This window comes from Hippoglossus stenolepis, chromosome 10 (assembly GCF_022539355.2).
Source record: "Hippoglossus stenolepis isolate QCI-W04-F060 chromosome 10, HSTE1.2, whole genome shotgun sequence".
Classification (NCBI taxonomy): domain Eukaryota; kingdom Metazoa; phylum Chordata; class Actinopteri; order Pleuronectiformes; family Pleuronectidae; genus Hippoglossus; species Hippoglossus stenolepis.
In genome coordinates, this window is record NC_061492.1 from 8,982,536 (window position 1) to 9,003,036 (window position 20,501).

Consider the following 20,501-nt stretch of genomic DNA (forward strand, 5'->3'; position numbering starts at 1 on the left):
TTTTAATGTTGAAACAGCTGCTCGTACATTGACGGACAGTCTCATGCTCAAACGTATAAATAAAATAAACTGAAAAGAGGTTTAGCTCTGAAGTAATCACAGTTTGTAGCAGTACAACGAAAGTGGTACGACTGAATTGCAGTTGGCAGCATTTTAGCTCTCGCTCTTGTGAAATATTAGAATTTTAAAGAAACACGGACCAACTGAGAGAACTCCAAAGAGGCCAGAACGTTCATGTCCAAACTGTAAATACATAACAGAACAAATATGTTAAGTGCTGAAGGCAAAACTCACAATAACCTGCATCAGTACAGGGAAGCAGCTGCTTGAGTGAAAGGCAAATGATGAATATAAAGAAGTTAAGCTTTTAACAGAATCTAATCAGCTTTAGTTTGCTGTGTCGTTGTTTTTGTTTCATCAAAATTAAACTCGTCTGTAACTGCAGCAGTTTTACATTCACCAGCAAAGTAGAATAGTTATATATATATATTTGTATAGAGGTATTTCATAAAAAATACATAATGAAAACATCATTACTCATAACACACTTACAGAAATGTAATGACTCAATTACAAATAACACAATTTATATAAATTATACTTGGACTCATTTGCACTGACACCACTTTTTAGTCAATACAGGCTTTTTTTTATGAACGTGGATATGTTTTAAATTATTTATTTATTTATTTATCGCGTCAAAAAGTGTCAAGACGTTTTTTAAACGTTGATGAGTCAATACAGTGTCCATGTTATTTTCACATTTTTAAAGAACATTAGGGGATCAAAGTCGGAACAATGACTTCACAACTCTGGAAACTCATAGTTCCTCAATTAAATTATTATTGTCATATTGTTATTATTATAAATATATATCAGATCAGATCTGATAAAAAAAATATTGGAGAAAAAAATATATAATGGGAAACACAAAATCTATTTTTGATAAACAATCTGCTCTCAAAGTTCTGAAAAACTGATGGTTTTCATAAGTCAAAGGGGTTGTACACATTCTTTAAAGACACTGTAATACACATTTCACACAGTAAAGCACTTCACAGGCATCATGAGGACATGTAAAAGCCACATAAACAATATGACATTATATATTGTATGCACCTCCCTGTCATGGAATTAAACAGCAGGGGATGTGTGATTATCACACTCAGCAGGACAGTAGGAGAAATCCACAAAAAGGGGAGGAAGAAGAGATGAAAGGTTGGGGTGGGTGAAGGTGTCAGGCTGGAGCGACAGGCCCGAGCTGCAGAGGCTTTGAGGAAAGAGGCGTTTGGGTGAAGTGACGTCAGCTGGGTGCGGATGTACGGCCGAGGATGGAGACACACTGCTGACATCAGAGAAGGGAGAGGAGCTTTGGTGCTGAGGTGAAGCTGCACTGCCTCCACCGAGCAGCAGCTTCACATCACTAGTGCTGACATGCCGCCAATCACAGGACTGGTGAGGAGAAGGGGACAGAAGAGGTGCAGCAGGATTTTTGAGAGTGTGAGAGAAGACCACGTTGGAGTAGAGGATGGGGCTGGGGGAGAGATCAGTGGTGAAGGGTTTTCTGAGTGGGCCCCTGCTGAACAACTTCTTGGACATCTGGACACTTTGAGGAACACCAAACCCAGACGAATCCAGAAGAGATGAATATGTTTGATTACAGATGAGGAAATTCTCAGTGGTCTGATCCAGGTCATAGTTGAGAGGCTCATTTTCACCAAACAAAATAACCTCAGAGTTTTCGATTTGAGGCCTCTCTGGTTCCGAGGGCTGCTTCATACTCTGAGGAGGAAAAAATGTTTGAACATCTTAATGTCTTCAAGTTCTCCAAAGCTAAAACAGTATTTGTGGATTTATTGAGAAGCACAATGTAGAAGTTTAGGAAGGTGAGACAAAACAACACCTGCTTATTAACCGCTGCGTAAAACTAAAGCACTTTTTCAAAACAAGAAGAAATTGTCATTTTAAAGACAAAAAAATCAACTTGTACATATATTGTGCTTTATTTTCATGTATATTCATGAATTTAAGTTTATGAAAACAATGGTATAAGTTTAATATTTCAGAGTGTCAATAATGAGGCAAAGCTTTTGCTGCCGCCTAGTGGTTGAAATGTTAACTTTACTGAACATGCATTGCCTGTTAGTTGCCATCAGAGATTCATTGTTAAGTTTGACTCTTCTAAAACCTTGAAATGAAAATATAAGACAATATATTAATAATAACAGAAAACGCTATACATATACAATATAGACTTATTTTTATATATTATACAATATACAATATATATTTTAACTTTTCAAAAGGCTAAATAATTTACCACAAATGTATTTTAATTCAAAATAAAATACGGTGCCCATCATTGTGAAGAAACACTGTGTTGGTAAAACTTAGTTACTAGGATCAACTCATTGTGTTTTTTTTATTTTTTATTAATTGATTAAAAAATATTGACTATATCCAGAGATCAGCCTCATGTCAGTATTCAGGGAACAGATGGGCTGATGGGAAAAGACAAGGTTACCTGTGAGGTGGTCTTTGGGATCCAGTGAACCAGACTGCTGTTGGAAGGATCAGGAACGAATTGACACAGCTTCCTTTTTATCCTGCACAGTATTGGGAATATTACTGAATGAGAAAAAGTGCATTCCATACAAAGATTGACTGATTCCAAAAGTATTTATGGATACTTTTTCTGTGCCAGGCACGCCATCAGTGCCAGTGCGAGTGAGCCGGTCACCAGGAGAGAAAGGATGACATACATCATCTTTGAGATTTCCTCAGAGCCTACACACACACACACACACACACACACACACACACACACACACACACACACACACACACACACACACACACACACACACACACACACACAGACACACACACACACACACATGCAAAGTAACGTTAAAGCTATAGAATTATACAGTTTTTAGTGATTCTGTATGTGAATGTTTGTGTGTGTGTGTGTGTGTGTGTGTGTGTGTGGTGTGTGTGTGTGTGTGTGTGTGTGTGTGTGTTTGTGTTTCTGACACACCTTCAAAAAGACTATTTTACGGTTCAGGCTTTGACTTAAGGTGTCAGGTTTAAATTAGGTTTAGGTTAGAATGTCCATACTAAGATGGAACAGCAAGTGTGTGTGTGTGTGTGTGTGTGTGTGTCTTCTTCACCTATGTGCACATTAGCAGTGGGCCCAGCTGCTCCAGTGCCGGCGTCAGTGTTGGCCTGCATAAAGATGTCGTAGTTTCCGGGCGACAGGTCCTCCAGGGTGAAGCGGTAAACGTTACCAGGAACAAACACACCTGAATAAAAAAGTAAATGTACATTATTAGTACTTAGTAATTAGTATTAGTATTAGAATTATTGGCAATAGGTGATGAATAACATGAATAAAATCCAATATGGAGCAAATCCTGAATCAATTTACCCAAAAACAGAATATGATAAATCTATAAGTAGAATATTTATCTTGCTCTATTGTGCTTTGTTGTGCACTTTGCTCGTTTGTCCTCATAAACCTAAATAAACTTAATATCATGGTTGCGTATCCCTCACTCCTGTCTGGTTGCTTTGCAGCGGTGTAGTAGAGTGTGTAGTTGCGGATGAATCCTCGAAGCAGCTCCACAGGCACAGGACTCCAGCTGAGCTTCACTCTGCCCCCAGAAATCTGCTGCACCTCCACAACAGGACCAGCTGATGGTGCTGTGCAGGCAGAGAGACATGAGCAGGGGGGGGGTGATGATGATGGATGATTGATTTGACAGAAGCTACACAATTACATTTTCAACTGTTTGTCGTTTTCTTTTCGTCTCGTGCTTCGTCTCGAAAAACTTTCATGTCACTTGACCGTCTCCAGTCTCAAGATCTATAACTGGGACAACACCATCAGGCAAACATAGACAGATGTTTATCAGTATGAGGTCATCAGCTTTTATAATGGACCGACGTGCTACAGTTGATGGCTCCATTTATAACTGACTTCCATTTGTCGTGCACGTATAAAAAGCCTCTAATGGTGCACTCCACATGCAGCTGCAGCAACAGAGAACAGCTTCCTCGTCTGGATATTAAGTTCAGCCAGCCGCCAAGATACAGAAGGCAGAAGAGCATAATCGTTTTTTTTATAGCAACATTATGCAACTACCCCTAACCCTTAAAATACTTGAAAGGGCAAGAAGCTAAGATTTAGAAGAAAGAAACTGAAACAGATTTTTTTTAATACGACCAGGGTGTCGAGAATTTTAAAAGTATGAAAACTGAATTTAAAATTTCTATTTTTTTGTATTTTCCTGATGGCAAGTGCTCTGTCATCTTCAAGCTTGTTTATTTTAAAAGTTTAAAACTTCAAAGTATTTTTTACGAAAAATACCTTAAAATAGCAGCTTCAAATTAGTTTGATGGACTTGGAATAGAGCGAACAATAATCATGTGTGGCTGCAGAGGGCGCTGTTGCCCAGTAAAAATCACCTAGTGTTGCTTTAAATCATTATTTCAGTCCGCGGTCATATTACCAAATATGTGCGTGATCAGCCATGGTCGTGTATCTGAAATGAGTGGACACGTTGAGGAAAGCCATTTATTCCACTTGATTTTCAATGACAGCTCCAAAACACGGGTCATGTTGGTTTTCATGTCATGTGAACACGACGGCTGTGCCTGGCTCAAAGGTTCTGGTCGCTTCTGTGTACTCTGCATCCCACACACAGACGCCAGCCACAGAAGCTGATCACTTGCATCTCAACACAAGTCAACACAGTCAGATTAAATGGCACTACTCCTGATACTCATGTTAAATATTTACCAGTGTGTAACTAATGCTGTTAATGAAAACAGCTGGAGGACGGCCTCATTTGCACTGTGAACACAGAAACCTGCTCTGTTTGTGGAGCACAGTCCTTATCAGCGCTGATTGTGTTTTACTGTAATCGTAGCTTCTGGTTAATGAAATAAATAATGTGATCATTTATATAAAACAAGTTGTTATGAAGACTTTGACCCAGCTGTATTTGGATCATCTATAAATACAACCTGACTGCTGAAAAAACTGGTAAAACTTTTTTGTAAATCAATGCTGGAGGAAAATGCTGCCTTTAATTCCATCTAGTGGTTGAAATGTTGACTTTGATGAACATGAGTAATGTCAGGATCCAAGCTCCACGTTTTTAATTTGTCGACATTGCCGATTGTTTTCCTCGGAACCTAATCCTCACTTTCCTCTTTCTCTTGTGACATCTGCCGATATCTGTCATTCATTTAGTTTAGTCCTTAATATTGATATTGGCATTGCGTCCCCCAAAAATCCACATCGGTCGGGCTCCAGTTTTGTGTAGAATTACAGGAACAGTTGGACACATTGTTTGATCAGTTTGTTGACAGTAATACAAATATAAAAGATTGCCAGCCTTATCTTTTAACGTAAATATATACACTTCACACCACGGTATCACTGTCACTTGCTCCTAAACGAACACTGGGCTCGTCTGGAGCTGCTGTACGAGCAGGACATGACACAGTTAGTTAGATCACGTACCTGCCTGGCGTGTATAGATGTGAAGGGTCCTGTTCCTCCCCGCCCATCGCTCACCGTACAGCGCTTTGACAGAAACAGCATAACGCTCCATCGGCTTCACTCCCTCTGAACAGGACAAGGATAAGAACATGTCAGTTGATATTCACACAAATGACAAAATTAAAAACTAATTGCTCCATTATTTTAGCTCCAAAAAGGCCAAATATTTTACACATGAAGCTTGTGTTGTATTACCTGTTATGACAAATGTTGTATGAGAACTATTCAATCTTTCCCAGTGTAGGACGCTGCCGTCTTTCTCTCGGACAGCAAAATACTCCAAGACAAAGCCACTCACTGATCGATTGGCTGGAGCCGTCCAGCTAACGTTTACACTGTTGTCATCCAGTGGACAGGCAGTGAGTTGTCTCGGGGACGGTGGCTCTGCAGAGAAAACAAGGGAGGGGGTGATGAAGGCGATAACGTTTGTGAGCAAATGGTGGATTGTAAACAGTATTAATATCTGATTGGAGAATTTTAATATTGAGATTTCTGTATTCCTTCTATTTGGTGCAAACCATCAGATTGGATATTGTTTAATGGGTTTCACTCTCCTACTCTCTCTTGTTACCCTGCCAGAAGGAAGGAGGGTATTCATTTTCACCTGTGTGTGTGCAACATATCTCAACAAAGCATGATTTGATTTTCACCAAACCTAGTGTGCATATAACTAAGGAGGGTATCTCCAGATGATTCACTTTTGAAGCTGATCCGTCAAAGGTCAAGTTCAGAATCAACAAAAACATGATATTTAAAAACACATTTTCAGGGGAAATTTTCAGGCTTTTCAAACATGTTTCTTAAAATCTCCTCATCCATGAGGAGGATGATCGAGCCCATACCTGTCTCAGAGGCTCTGAAGAGCCATATCTGGGCCCGTGGCGAGGTCCCAGCAGAGTTGGAGGCCGTCAGGGCACAGGAGCAGCGTTCAGCAGGAAGGAGAAAAGTACAGGAAGTACGTGTTTGGTGCAAATCTCTGCAGGTGCCTTGATCGTTCAGAATTTGTGCACTTTCTGTCTGACAAGTCACATTATAGAAGAGAAGTCTGCCATTGGCCAGAACGCGAGGCAGGGCCTGAACCGACGAGAGAAAAGAGGAAACAAGATGTAAACATGAGTGTGAAGGTCTCAATCAGTTTCTTATACAAACAGATTGTTTGTATTTCCAGTTTTCAGTCTTTCTCTCAACTCAGGCCAAACTGTTGCACAATGATTGAGTCATTCCATGGAGACATAAAAACAAATTAGGACTGATTCAGGAGCAGATTGTGATCAAATCAAAATAATTTCTAAATCTGTAAATCTCAAAACCTGAGCCAGAAAATATGATGTGAGCCCAAATTCTCACACAATTCAAAGGACACACCTTCCAAAGCAGCGAGGTGCGTCTCCACCCGTTCCTGTCTGTTTGTTCCACTTGCCTCCAGAATGCTGGAGCTGCAGATGGAGCTGGTGACAGAAGGGAGGGGAAAGAAAAACATGTTGAGGGAACACAAAGACAAAGAGGAAACAAGTCAAACCAGAAAAATCCTTCACATGTGCCTTCCACCGCAGCGGAAAGTAGATTCAGTTAACACAGCAAAACACATCTCCCTGCAATTTCCACACCACTTTCACCAAAAGAAAACCATACAATAGATTTATTCATAGTTAATTTAGGATTCCTATAGACTCTGGACATTGTTTTGGATGGTACTACTCCTCAGTGCCTCCTGGAGGTTGAGGGTGGTACCTGGGAACTGGCTCTTGATCTTGAATCCTATATGTGAGGTGTGGATGTGTCTTATCCCTGTGTCCATCTGGGTTTCTTTTGGTGGTGCTTTGGTGAAATGGGCTGTGGGTGATGTGGATGTCGGAGAAGCAGAGACACTCCTGCTCAAAGGCTCCAGAAGGAGTTACGTCCCCATTAAAGGAGACAGTTGAGGTGGTTTAGAGACATCTGATCAGGATGTCTTAGAGGTACCCCTGGGTAAATCCAGAAAACTGTGGGATTAAAAATCTCCCCTGACCTGGCAACACAGGATCTCCCAGGAGGAGATAGAGGACATAGCTGGACAAAAAAAAGTGTCTTGTCTACTTATCTCTGCTGTGGCAACCTGAGCCCAGATACATGGCACAAAATGGATGGATGGAGAAAAACAAAACTGTAATTGCATTCATATTTAATTCTGCTGCATGTCTGCTTTCTCTCTCTTCCACAGGAACACCGAAAACAAAGATTCCACGCGTTCAACCAACGCCTGTTTGTCCTCTCACCGTCCTCTGCTGTCCTTCCCTGCTGTGCGTTGCTCCACAGGCTCCAGGGACTCTCTGGGCCCCGGTAACGGTGACGGAGTCTGACGGTGTACGAAGTGTCGGGTCTGAGGAGACAAACTGGGAAGCTGTAGTCTTTCACTGTCACTTTTGTGACCTGGATATCGAGCTGAACGGGGAAGAGAAAGAGGAAAGAGAGGATCAGGTTGTGAGGAAAACAACTCATCTTATGAAGTCTGTTTCATTAAGTCTGTGGAACATTTTAATATCAAGAATTTGATTACCCACTGCAAGAAAGCCTTGCAGCCTTTTCTACATCTTATGAGAAATATTTGATCATTGTGAAACACAGAAAGGAGCAGTGAAGAAGGAGATAAATGATGACATGGGATTCAAGCACCACTGCTGTTTTGGATGTTTTGATGTTTTAAGATGCTCCAGCAGTTATATTCTGTTTTGTGAATATTAGGGAGTGACGGACCTGCCCTTCTGCTGTGACCTCAATTTGGGAATTCAGACTTCCGTTCTTGATGTCAGTGTCAGACACAGCAAACTCCGACAGGGTGCGACTCCAGATCACGTGCAGACACTGAGGTGTCCCATTCACTGGCTTCACGCTGATCAAAGTCACTGGAGGCAGCATCACTGATTAAGATAGAAAGAGGCGGAAAAACATCAGAGGCCAAAACACGAGGGTTCGTGTTTGGAGAAGCACAACACACTCACTTTCAATCCTCCCGGGCTGACAGCGACGATCGGACGATATGTTGCTGCTGCGGCCGTGAGCTGTGATGGCGATGCAAAAGGTGAACCTCACGGACGATCTGGCGAGATCCGCCGTGCAGCTGGTGTCAGACGTGGTGCAGGTGAACGTCTTCAGAGCGGTGTTTGTTGTCAAGGCCACAGCTCTACACACCCCCACACAGATATAAAGATAAAAACACATATCCAGAAGTACACACACACACACACACACACACACACACACACACACACACACACACACACACACACACACACCTTATCGAACAACAGACTCAGTGAGGGATCAGGCCCAGCGAAGTCGATGCCCCTCCACCCCCACAGTGAGTTCCTATTATCTGAGCAGGACGGGCTGTTTTTATCTGCTCTATTATTCCAGAAGACCTGGTATGTTTTTATAGGTCTGTCCTGGTGGGGCTAACCCTAACCGCGACCCTAATCCTAGGGTTAGGATTAGGGTCGCGGTTAGGGTTAGGGTTGGTGAATGTCTTAGAGACTTGGGAGTAGGCTCTACCCCCACTAATGCGGGCACGCCCGATCGACTGGTGCCATCTATGAGTTTCTACGACCTTGGTAAATTTAGGGTTAGGGTTGCAATTAGGGTTAGGGTTAGGTTGCAGCTAGGTTTAGGATTTGTTAATACATCTCAATGACTTCTCCTGCTTCATCCAAAGACTGGGCAGCTGAAATGTGGAGCCAAAGGCAATGCACTGGCCCACAGGGATAGAGTTAGGGGGTTAGGTTTACGATTAGGATTCTGCTATTATGTCAGATGGTTAAAGATACAGGAAACCACCATATTGGATTATTGCCTACAGGGGCTGGTGAACAATAGATGATTAAGTTAGGAGTTACTTGCCTTCACTCAGTCTTAAACCGGCAACCCCCTTGAAAGCCTGATGCTTTACTGACTGAGCCATGAGTTATTCCCAGATAAATCAACGAAAATGTTGAAAAATCTCCCAATGTATAAGAAAGTGAAAGAAAATCCTGGATCTCCCCGCTGATCTGGATCAGAACTAAAATTTCATGAGTTCTTCCCTGACCCATACAAGTTTCGTAGTAATCCATCCAATATTTGTTGTTGTTGTTGAATTTGGCTGGAATAATATGACGAAATGAAACCAGTTTGTCATCCCCTCTGTTGTAAATATCATTACTGACCATAAATTATTCGGCTCCTTTAACACAAACTCTTAGAAAATGATTTGTAGCACAAATTCGAACACACAATTTAATTTACACATTCGGCAATTACATCGGCTACATTATCCTTCATCCGGAGTTGTGTTTGTGTCGCCCTGCAAACGCAATTTTTTTTTATCACTTAATAAAAACATTATTACAATGTATCTTTTTATTCACCTATTGTAAAAGAAAACACTGTAATCACCTGAAAATAATACAATATATAAAAAGTGCAACAATGTAATATTCAACAATGATGTTTAGTCATTTTTCGTGAGTGTGACCTCTCATTTGTTATGATTGTGTTTGGTCTCACCCAGGTATCCTCTGAATTTGGAGGGTGTAGCGTGTTGCTGAGGCGTCTCCGGCCTCCCAGCGGCAGGTGACGTTAGCTCGATTCAGGAACACGCAGCCAAGCAGCCGCGGAGGTCGAGGAAGGGCCTTGGAGGTCGTGACGGACGAGGCTGGAGATGGAGAGAGGCCGTGGTTAAAAGCACGAAAGGGCGGATTCTGCTCAGTGAATGTGGAGGCTGAGCTTTTAGTCTGTTGTTTGGCTTTTTGACGTCAGGATCCAGACAAAGTGAGAGGTGTGGGGCTGGATTTATTCTGTGACTGCAGTGGGGAAGCAGATGTTTGAACAAATGAATGCAAGATTTTCCTGACAGGTAATGGATCTAAGAAAAGAGTAGAAAAAAGGAACTGTGGACAATTAGCAGGAAGGAAACAAGTAGAACTAGCATCCTGCCTGATAAACCCGATCAAACATTGGAGAAATGACACCTGAAAACAACATAACTATCCCTGGTTGCTGGTTTTTTTTCAGTTTGATGTACCTTTCCAGGAAACCTTTGATTCTTGGCAACTTTTGTGTGATTTTTTGCTGATAATGTTTGTGATCATTTTGTCTCAGACTCAGAAATTAATTATATTTTTTGGGCAGCGATGGGACAGATCTTCAGAGTCTGTCATGTGGGGCCACAGGAGATGTCTTAACCAATAACGTATCAGCCTCAGCTGTCAATCATGACGTTCCACTCCATTAAAACCAAAATTAACAGAAACATGAGCACTTAAATAAACATCAGTGTGATGAGAACTAAATTACAGAAACAAAAAATGCACTTTCAATGTGCTTTAACTCTTTTGTTTGGTCCAATCTGCTAACATGATGGAGGCAGAGGTTTATGACCTGTTCTGCTGACATCAAGATACTCTCAAGGAGCTGTCATGTCATCCATCTTTAAATACTATCTCCGGTTGCTACATCCCAGAACCTGTAATCTCCACAGACTGATAACAATGATTATTCTCTGGAAAGAGGTTTCTGAAGTAAACGGTTTAAAACACACGTTGCCGAATTGAGGTATAAGGTTTCTCCCGCTTGGTCACATCATCTAATTTAACTATTGATTCATCTTCCAGATCCAATTACTTATATCATCCAACCACGGAACACAAATATCATCATTTCTGAGTCTGGATTAAGATGGAGGGGCCACTGAACGTTACCCAGGGCGAGCCCAGCCCCCAGCAGACAGATCCACACCAGAGCCGACCTCCGCTCCATGAGCCCAGTCTGTCTTCTCCCTGCAGTATTCCTCAGTGTTCCATCACACTAACAGCCACTCACCTCGGAGACTGTACAAGAACAGGAAAAAAACTTTTAATATTTAGTGGTTAAGCTACATTTGATCACTTCTTTAAATTGTGTCGGACGTCAAACAGGTCTCATGCGAACACGTTGGGGTTTTCAACGTCTATATTGTACATATCTAATTCTAGTGTTTATAATATTTATATACTGTGATACAACAGTATACAATTTTTTTTAATTCTTATATTTATGCTTAAGCACAAACATACCACAGCAAATTCCTTGCATGTGCAAACCTACTTGGCTATAAACTCTGATAGTGATTCTGATTCATCTATTTAAAGCCAGATTGTGAAACATAATGACGGACGTCTGCAATACACCCTGTTTTATTAATAGATTTTACTGTCCCTGGATCGAGCTCATTTGCAGAGCAGGTGGTTGTGATGATGATACTGGATGGTCCCACTATTAAACACAGATTAGCAGAAGGCCTGTATACACCTTTGATAAATGGTTTATAACACACTGATATCAGGCTGAGGAACGACCTGAGATAAGGTTTGTAGATTCAGTGATTAGCGATTAAAAGTAAAAGGGAGTGGTCTCTGTTAGGGTGTGCATCTTCCTGAAATATAATTATAGCAATGGTAATAATAATTATAATTCTTAGTATTATTGTTGTTGTTATTGTTGTGCTTTTTTTTGCAGAATTCTAATGCAGCAGCACGACCAGAAACTGCATAAATGAAGAAGAATTAACAATGAGACATTTCCCTTTGAAATGTAATGGAAGTAGCCACAAATATAAAGCAGCATAAAAAAGGTAATACTCAGGTAAGACAAGTCAAATATGCGCATTACTTCATTTAATACTTTCCATGCAGGACTGATGTATTAGAGTATATAAGAATAATAAGAATAAGAATATTATTATAAGAATATAAGAATGTATAAGAACAACCTGTTATCATTACACGTCAACTGTTCCTGAGCTGAAGGTGACGCCATCAAATCTGTGTTTATTTGTTTGTTTGTGACCTACAGTCCACAACACAAGTGTGTTCACTTTACATCAATTAACATATGAGGGATCAAATCCCTGCTGCCAGTCGCCCATTGGCAATACAAGGGATTATCAATCGATATTGCCTATTAATAATTAACTGGTGCCAAAGAGAGAAAAAAAGAAAGAATAAGTAACCCTATTACATTTATTTCCTCGCGGCACATTTAATATCTTTATTATCTTGTGCGGACTAGATAATTAACTTGTGCCGAGAATATTGTCGTGCACACACGTTATCTTATACACACAATATAGATTAAGAAGTGAAACCTTGACATAAGCACTCAAACTACAAACAGTAAAACAAAGCATGTTAAGATAAGTGCATTGCTTACATTTGAATTAATGGGTTCTTTTTTAGTTCACAGTTTTATTCAATCATTAATGTATTAAAGTAGAACCTCAAAGGAATAAAAACCATGGATTCTATTTGGACTAACAGTCTCTCAGTTATTCTTCCCAGTTGATTTCTTATTTGTTGGACAGAATAAACTAAAACTAAACAACAGGTTGTTTGTGACTCTTCTCAACAACAGTGGTTAACAACAATAGAAACAGATGAGTCAAAGTCTTGTGCACTTACCGGTGCGAAGTTAGAACCAAAGCAACACGTGCGTGTTGGATTCCATCCACACAGAATCAAAGAGTCAGAGCTGCTGCTGCCTCTCAGCTGTAAATAAACACGCCCATTTCTGCTCTGTGTGTGCTTCCCAACCCGGGGTTCGAGGTCCCCTGGAGGAGTCATGGACAGCTCTTCCAAATAAGCCCAGTTTTAGTGGGAGGATGGTCTTTCGAAACAGTTCAGTCAATGGAAGTGAAATAAAAAATATTACTGAAGGCACTGATTTACTGTTACTGAATTTGGTAGTTTAAAGATAACCGGGTCACAGTTCTCCTAGCCAGTGTGCACATTCAAACCCATGGATGCAACCTTTGTAACCTATGGATGGAGCAAGGGGCTTTTACTCATCAAAAGGACAGTAGGTAGAACAGTCCACATGTGTGTGATTTGGTTTAAGAGATCATTCAGACACAGCAGATTTTTTTAATACTGTTATTGCAATGGATTCACAAATCTCAATATTGTGTTTTGGATTATCCTTCACAATTACTCTGATTCACCCATTTTTCTTTTCAGGACACCCAGTGACAAATTCAGAATGAAAAAAAGAGAAAGACAAGCTCATCCACACATCATCATGCACATTAGTAGAGTACATATAAATAAACATTTGAGTCCGACCTAAACCCGTCCAAACCCAACCGGAGCCGGATGATTTCCTGGCCTTAACTTCCACTCTGAGCACTGCACACAGTTACACACACACAAAATGTCACATCCTGGTTTATTGTCTTTTCCCCCTTGTTTCATTTTCCTTTCCTTTCCGTCTCATTCATATTTCAACATCTCACTGTGGAGCTGACTCGTTGGCCGTCTGCTTCATTACAATAACAGAAATGGAGGATGTAGATTCAGGGTGAGAACCGGATCAGATTAGTCTCATAGCTGTTTGTTTTATGTCATTATCTAACCATGACTACTTTGAGCTACATTTTCGAGGCAGAGGCAACGAGAGTTCCTGTATGCGTGGCGAGGGGCTGGCGGAGCGAGCCGCCCGACTAACGATGTATGGGTCGTATCCCTCGAATAAAGCCTTCCTCGCTTTAGGAACGGACAGCTCGAGAAGTCTCTCGCCGGCTACGTAGCTTCTCGCCGCTCTGGAGATGGGCCAGCACACCGAACGCCCCCCTGCGAACCCGGGGTGTTCGTGCTTAGGGGCTGAAAAAAAAAAAGTCACCAAACTGAGATCAGAAGCACACATTTTTAGAAAAAAATTTAGAAAAGTTTAATGTGAAGATCAAAACCATTTGTCCTAACCGTCTTTTGAATATGAAGCAACAGCCAAAAGACCATTAGCCAAGCTTAGCATAATGACTGGGTATAGAGGGAAACAGCTAGCCTTTCATTTTCTATATGGATTCAAAGAACAGGAGATAACGTTAGCTTTAGATGCGCTGGTACAGGCCGATTTTGTTACTTCAAGCCAGTTTCCTCCTGTTTCAAGCCTTTGTGCTAAGCTAAGCAAACCTTCACAGGGTGGAAGCTTCATACTTGACATGAACGTGGTGTTTTTCTCATCTAACTCTCTGCAAGAAAACAAATAAGTGCATTTCTCACAACGTTTGAGTTAAAAAATACCACAATAAGCAAAAATGTAACTGAATCTTTGTGCAATGGAAACTCACTGGAAAGCAGCTCTGTGTGTGCCGACGCTCTGCAGGGCAGGTGGGTCATGGACACAGGTTTTGATTTGTGGCCTGAGTTCTCCTGAGCCTGCCGTCGCTTTGGCTGGGCGAGCTGGGAAACCCGAGCAGTGGCGACCGCCGTCTGCGTCGCTCTGTTTAACTACAATCACATCGTATGAGATTGTTATAGATAGATAGATAGATAGATAGATAGATAGATAGATAGATAGATAGATAGATAGATAGATAGATAGATAGATAGATAGATTAATGGTACTTTATTGATCCCAAATTCTTGCATTACAGCAGCATGTCGAGGGCACTGAACATAGAGAGAAGTAGCAATAAACCAGTCAGAATAATTAAAATAGCTCAAAACAGAATGTAAATATACTGCAGGAATTAAAAACAGTCAAGACAGATTCAACGACAATATTAGAATTCAGTTTTCATACTTTTTCATCACTCTGGCCTTAATAACACAGCAGGATGTGGGGTTCAAAAACACATTGTGACAGCTAGCTTTACACATACTCAGCACTTTCTCAAAAAAGTGTGTGTGTGTGTGTGTGTGTGTGTGTGTGTGTGTGTGTGTGTGTGTGTGTGTGTGTGTGTGTGTGTGTGTTACTCACAGGAACCAGCAGAGGACGCTCCGGCTCCCAGCCAGCTGCAGGGGCCCTAGGCTGAGCCAGGCTACACAGTCGCTTGGATGGAACAGCCCTGAGAGCCCATTCACTCACCTCCCATATGGGAGAAAGTCTGAGGGAGGAAAGAAAGAGGGAACGGTAGAGCAGAAGAAAGGAAAGGGAGAGGAAGAGGGGAAATTAACAAGTGAGACACAGAGAGATAAGCAATTACTGTTAGATATGAGGGAGAGGGGGTGAAAACATAACAACAACAAAAAAGAAAGACGAAGAAAGAGGAGAGCAGAAGGAGAGAGGCACGAGTCCAAAAGACACAGGAGGACGATAAACACTAAAGATGCAGAGGATGAGTTTTAAAATGTTTTGGGATTTAAAAAAATTAAAGCATCAACCCAGTGCAATTCAACAAACTGTAAACATTCAACACACACACACACACACACACACACACACACACACACACACACACACACACACACACACACACACACACACACACACACACAATGCATGCAGTATTCATCTTTTCACTGTTATTACCTACATATGGAATACATATACACAATAAAATGTATATTTATTCCGTAAAAACACATTTTATTCTATTCTGCATATTTATTCTATCATTCTGTCTTTATTAATTATTTACACTATACTTTATTTTTTACAACCATGAAGTTTCTGTGCAATTGTTTTTCACACAATTGCACTGTGACAAAATTACGCCTTTAATCTTGAAAGAAGACAAGACAAAATTGTATAAAAGAAATCCCACACGCATTAAAGGTCAGTCATTAGCAGTACTGTGCAGTAGTGATAGTAGAACTGTATTTAATTATATTTACGTGACTTGAGTGTGGAGCTTTTTACTTCTACATAGTTCCGACCAGCGAGGGGTTAAGTCTGAAGAAAAACAAGAACGCCATAGCATCACAAAAAATCTGTTGATATTGGGTTGTAAATAAAGAAAAAGTAAAAAGAGAGAGAGTGGAAGACGTACGTATCTTGGTGTGGGGTCCAGTCCTCTCAGGTGGCAGCTCATCCAGCCAGTAAACAGAACGACTGGAGAAAAAGAGAGAAGAGGCCCCGTCAGAGAAAGAGGACGACAGATGGACAGAGTCGAGGAGGTAGAGGAGGAGGGTGAAGGCCTACCGGTCCGGATAACTGAGTCGGTTGGCTTTGGGTTGAGCAAGCTTATGCGTCCGAGTTGCCATGGAAAATGCCATAGAGTATTTTTCCTGTGTTTGAAAACATGTCTTCTGTCATTTAAGTCATTTATCAAGCAACATTTCTAAACCTTAGGTGGTTTCAGGTTCTCAAAATGTAAACACAATCTGCGTTTTTCTGATTTATGTCACTGAGAATTAAAAAATGTCTGGGCTTTGGACTGTTAGGTAGAGAAGAGAAGCAATTGGAAGAAGTCACATTGGCATTTTTACTTTTTAATTAACAATTGAGAAATATATATATATATAGACTATAGTCAAAAAACTTCTCAAAATGCATTTTGCTCATCAAAACCTCTAATTGCTTTGGAGGTCACATCCTCCTGTCAGCAACAGTATCCCACAGTAACACAGCTACTGTAACTAAATTGAACCTGTTGCAGTTATAACTACTCACTCACTCACTCAACACACAAATACAACAGATCCCTGTTTGACTGGAGCTTAAAACAGCTCTTTATCCATTCATTTAAAACTACAAGGTTCACTCCACCTGTACCTGCAGTCGCTCCTGTCACCTGCTGGTTGCCGGGGTATCAGGTGACGTTTCAGGTGTACAGTGAACCAAAGATCGTCTATGTACAGAGAAAGTTAAGATGGCAGACTCCAACTTTCAGGCAATTGATAACAAACTCCCTTGTTTCCTTATTCTGTTGACTGGTCTCTGTTACTGTTTTGGAACTGGGCTCATCAAACTGTGAGTACATGTGTATAACATTCATTCTATCCAACCTGCCCCCACTTCTGCATTTATTTATACTTGTGTCACTTTTTGTCCATTCTTCAGTGCAAAACTACAACTGTAGAGATTTAATTGGGAACTTTAACATCAAACAAACAGTAAATTATCATGAACATTAAAAGAACAACTTTTGCGATCTGGAAATACAAAAAAATAACAAAAATAAATCACTGCATTTCAAACCCACAACCAACAAACGAAAATGTAATTTCCAGTTAAATGTATCCAAAAATAAAGAATCCAAAGATAAACAATAACTTTAAAAAAACTAATAAAATCACTTTGTGTCACAAATTTGGGCCGAGTGAACGATCTTCCCAAACAAAAAAACAGAGGATCTCTGGTCATGTTTCAATTCTGCTCTGTTCAGTTTTTCTAAAGGAGTCATTCCTCTTCCCACTCGAATCATTACAGGATCTTTGATACGGAAGTAAACTGACAGGTGCAGCCGCCGACTTCTTCGTGGACCCCGGAAGTAAGAGTCTGGATGAGCCGGTGTGATGCGGACTGACTGACGGACTGTACCCGGAGAGAGGCGCCCTGCTGCGGCTGCAGCTCAGAGCCCTGCACCGCTCATCCAGCCCTGAGGCGCCATAAGAGTGTATCTTTCTTTTCTCCCCCCATGATTCCTGGAGGTAAATTTACGACTCACTGCAGCAACACCGCCACCTTCTGTGCTGGAGGGTGAATGGAGACAAGTAAATGTAGCTTTATAGAATTTTAGCATTTTATTGTAGCTCAGGTTTGATGTGATGTTTTTCCAGGCTGCTTCACAGGCTCTGTCTCATATCGAGTAAATACTTGTTCCACTGTTTCCTGTATGTAACATGTGAGAACTACAGAGGCCCTGAAGTGCAAATCACAACTTGTTGTTTTGTTTAGTGATTTTGTTAGTGATTTTGTTTAGTGATTTAGTGATTGTTGTTTTTTATGTCTATCTTGTTGTGCTTGGTGATTTGTTGTTGTGTTTGTTGATTTTACGTGACTTTTGTGAATTATTGTTGCCTTTTGTGATGCGTTTTGTGAATTCTCTGTTGTGTTTAATGATTATCTTTGAGATTATGGCTTTCTAATATTGCAATTGATGAAAAATATAATAAATATACGAAATATTGGTATATTGATATTGTTCTGCATCTGATTGCACTATGTACTAGCCAACAGACCAGGGAGAAACTCACATAGCATCGTTGGAGTTGTAGGATCCAGTGTATTTTGAGTTTCACTCTAAATTCCAGTATATCTGAGACAAATGAGACAAATTGTGATTTGTGAATATGGGCTATACAAATAAAATTTGATTGATTGATTGATATCTCTGATTGTGCATCAACTCCAACTATCTTTTTCGAAGCTGTCTCTGGTGAGTCCTCTGACTTTATGTCCCTTTTAAATTCAAATACATCTGTGTTTTTCTTGTTTCATCTCCTCTCTACCATGCACAGGATCATAATCCAGAGAAGAATCTGAACTAGGAGAAACTCTCACACTGGCTCAATTGCATTGTGGGAATTGTAGGATTATGTGTATTTTGAGCTTCACTCAATTCAGGATATCTCTGTCTGTGTTTTTTTTTTTTATATCTACTCTAGAGGATCATAACTGAGAGTAACAGCAGCAGCCAAACTATAGGATAAACTCACATAAGGGCTGAGTTGCATTGTGGGATTTGTAGGAGCCCTGTGTATTTTGATATTTACTCTTAAATCCAGGCTATCTCAACCTATGCTGCATGGAGTCTGACCATTTCTTTTTAAACCTGTCTCTGGTGAGTCCTCTGACTGTATGACATCACAACAATAAACTCCATAATGTGCCTTTAAATTGAATTAAATCTGTGTTTCCTTGTTTCACCTCCTCTCTACTATCCCCAGGATCATAATCCAGAGTAACAGCAGCAGTAGTAGACGCGCGCCTCTACCCAGCGTGCGTGCGCACATGCGTAAAGTGTAGTAGGTGGGCGCGCATGGCATCTCGGAGCTGTGCCGTCCTCCGCCGCTGGGTCGCTTCATGATGCCGAGCGGAGCGGGGCGCTCGCACGTCTCTGTGTGCGGCTACAACAACCGCAGTTCCCGAGGCTGAAGTCGGAGGAGACGGGGGAGAGGAGCCGGAGACACGATGATGGACGATGCGAGCCGCGGGCAGCTGTAACGTCGGCGGACACACGCTCGGATTCAGCAAAGAGGTGAGAGAGCGGCTGTGAAATATCCTCCTTATTCACCCTGGACCACTTATCCTCCTCATCTGATGATGCTGATGCTGCTGCTGCCGAGGATGAGGAGGAGGAGGAGGATGAGGATGATGCTCTAAACGCAACCTGCGTGATATTCCTCCCGTAAAGGCCAATTCCCCGCGATGCCTCTCATTCGACAGCCGCTGACAATTGGAGAGACGCAGGGGGATTTTCCGTTGTTTCTCATCCAAATATAAAAATACAATATTCACGGGAATCTCGATCCCTTTGTGGGGAAATAAGGTAAATAGGCAGTTAAAGCGGCAACATGGCTGCGTCTGTGCGCCACCGCCGCTCCAGAAGTGAATTTTTTAAGTGTTGCAGCATCGCTCGGTGCGAGAATCGAGACTTGGTACAAACGGAGAAAGTGAATGATGTCAGCGGAAGGGAAATACTGCAGCAGCCCAGTCCTTCTGTTGACTCGCCTCAAAGGATGTTGTCATTACCTCGGAGCTGAAGGTGCGGTTACAGTCAGATGCACCTTCACGGGCCTGTAACGATCACCAGCAAGTACCAGCTGGATATTAATGTGCAGATACGTGAATGCAAACAAAAATGAATAAATCCCCTTTATCACAGCAGTCCGGCTCCGTGCATGTGAACGTGCCCTCCTCTGTGAATTCATTTTATCTATGAATAATTAAGAAGTTGTTTGGCTTTGTCTCATATAAAACCTATGTCTAATCCGTTGAGGTGTCATTTGCTGCCATGCACCGCTCACAGTTTTCCTGCCTACTCAGGAATTTCTGCAGTTACTTCACAGGCCGAATATTTACAATGAAGCATTGTGTTATTTTTGCTGATGTGTCTGTTGTGTCTCCCACTGCATAGCAAATGTTTTCTACCCTTTTTCCTCCACAGTGCATTGGTGCCTCTTGTTATTGCCCCTTTTAAAAATGCCCAGATATTGTTTGTTGGTGGTGGTGGTGGGTGGAGAGGGGGGTTGCCACTTTTAGGACCGGGGGGGATTCA

The 20,501-nt window shown here is 41.3% G+C and overlaps 3 protein-coding genes across 8 annotated transcripts in view; 1 reads left to right on the forward strand and 2 right to left on the reverse strand.

Moving 5' to 3' along the window:
- LOC118116784 (interleukin-6 receptor subunit beta) lies at positions 1-13,350 on the reverse strand. The gene is made up of 15 exons (XM_035168644.2): positions 13,021-13,350; positions 11,284-11,412; positions 10,091-10,238; positions 8,551-8,732; positions 8,306-8,469; positions 7,828-7,993; positions 6,938-7,020; positions 6,415-6,646; positions 5,768-5,956; positions 5,534-5,638; positions 3,559-3,705; positions 3,174-3,305; positions 2,691-2,787; positions 2,525-2,606; positions 1-1,782 (listed from the first exon to the last, which is right to left on the reverse strand). Exons 2-15 carry the CDS (start codon positions 11,339-11,341, stop codon positions 1,135-1,137), a joined length of 2,433 nt encoding a protein of 810 aa, XP_035024535.1. The 5' UTR covers positions 11,342-11,412; positions 13,021-13,350; the 3' UTR covers positions 1-1,134.
- A 116-nt stretch (positions 13,351-13,466) lies between these two features.
- Positions 13,467-17,330, reverse strand: theg (theg spermatid protein). 2 transcript variants are annotated; one of them, XM_035168651.2, is made up of 7 exons: positions 17,054-17,330; positions 16,481-16,566; positions 16,329-16,390; positions 16,174-16,231; positions 15,317-15,443; positions 14,685-14,844; positions 13,467-14,217 (listed from the first exon to the last, which is right to left on the reverse strand). In XM_035168651.2, the coding sequence occupies exons 2-7, from the start codon at positions 16,552-16,554 to the stop codon at positions 13,976-13,978; spliced, it is 723 nt and encodes a 240-aa protein (XP_035024542.2). In that variant the 5' UTR covers positions 16,555-16,566; positions 17,054-17,330; the 3' UTR covers positions 13,467-13,975. The 2 variants fall into 2 exon arrangements, with proteins under 2 accessions (XP_035024542.2, XP_035024543.2); XM_035168652.2 differs by having other exon boundaries at positions 17,048-17,067.
- A 1,886-nt stretch (positions 17,331-19,216) lies between these two features.
- dtnbb (dystrobrevin, beta b) overlaps positions 19,217-20,501 on the forward strand; it is a 31,217-nt gene continuing 29,932 nt past the window's right edge. For 2 of the 5 annotated variants that reach the window (XM_035168645.2, XM_035168646.2), the window contains exon 1: positions 19,217-19,481. The gene's annotated coding sequence lies outside the window, so the exon portion shown is untranslated. The remainder of the gene's footprint in view (positions 19,482-20,501) is intronic. The other 3 variants (XM_035168649.2, XM_035168650.2, XM_035168647.2) reach the window with 2 other exon arrangements.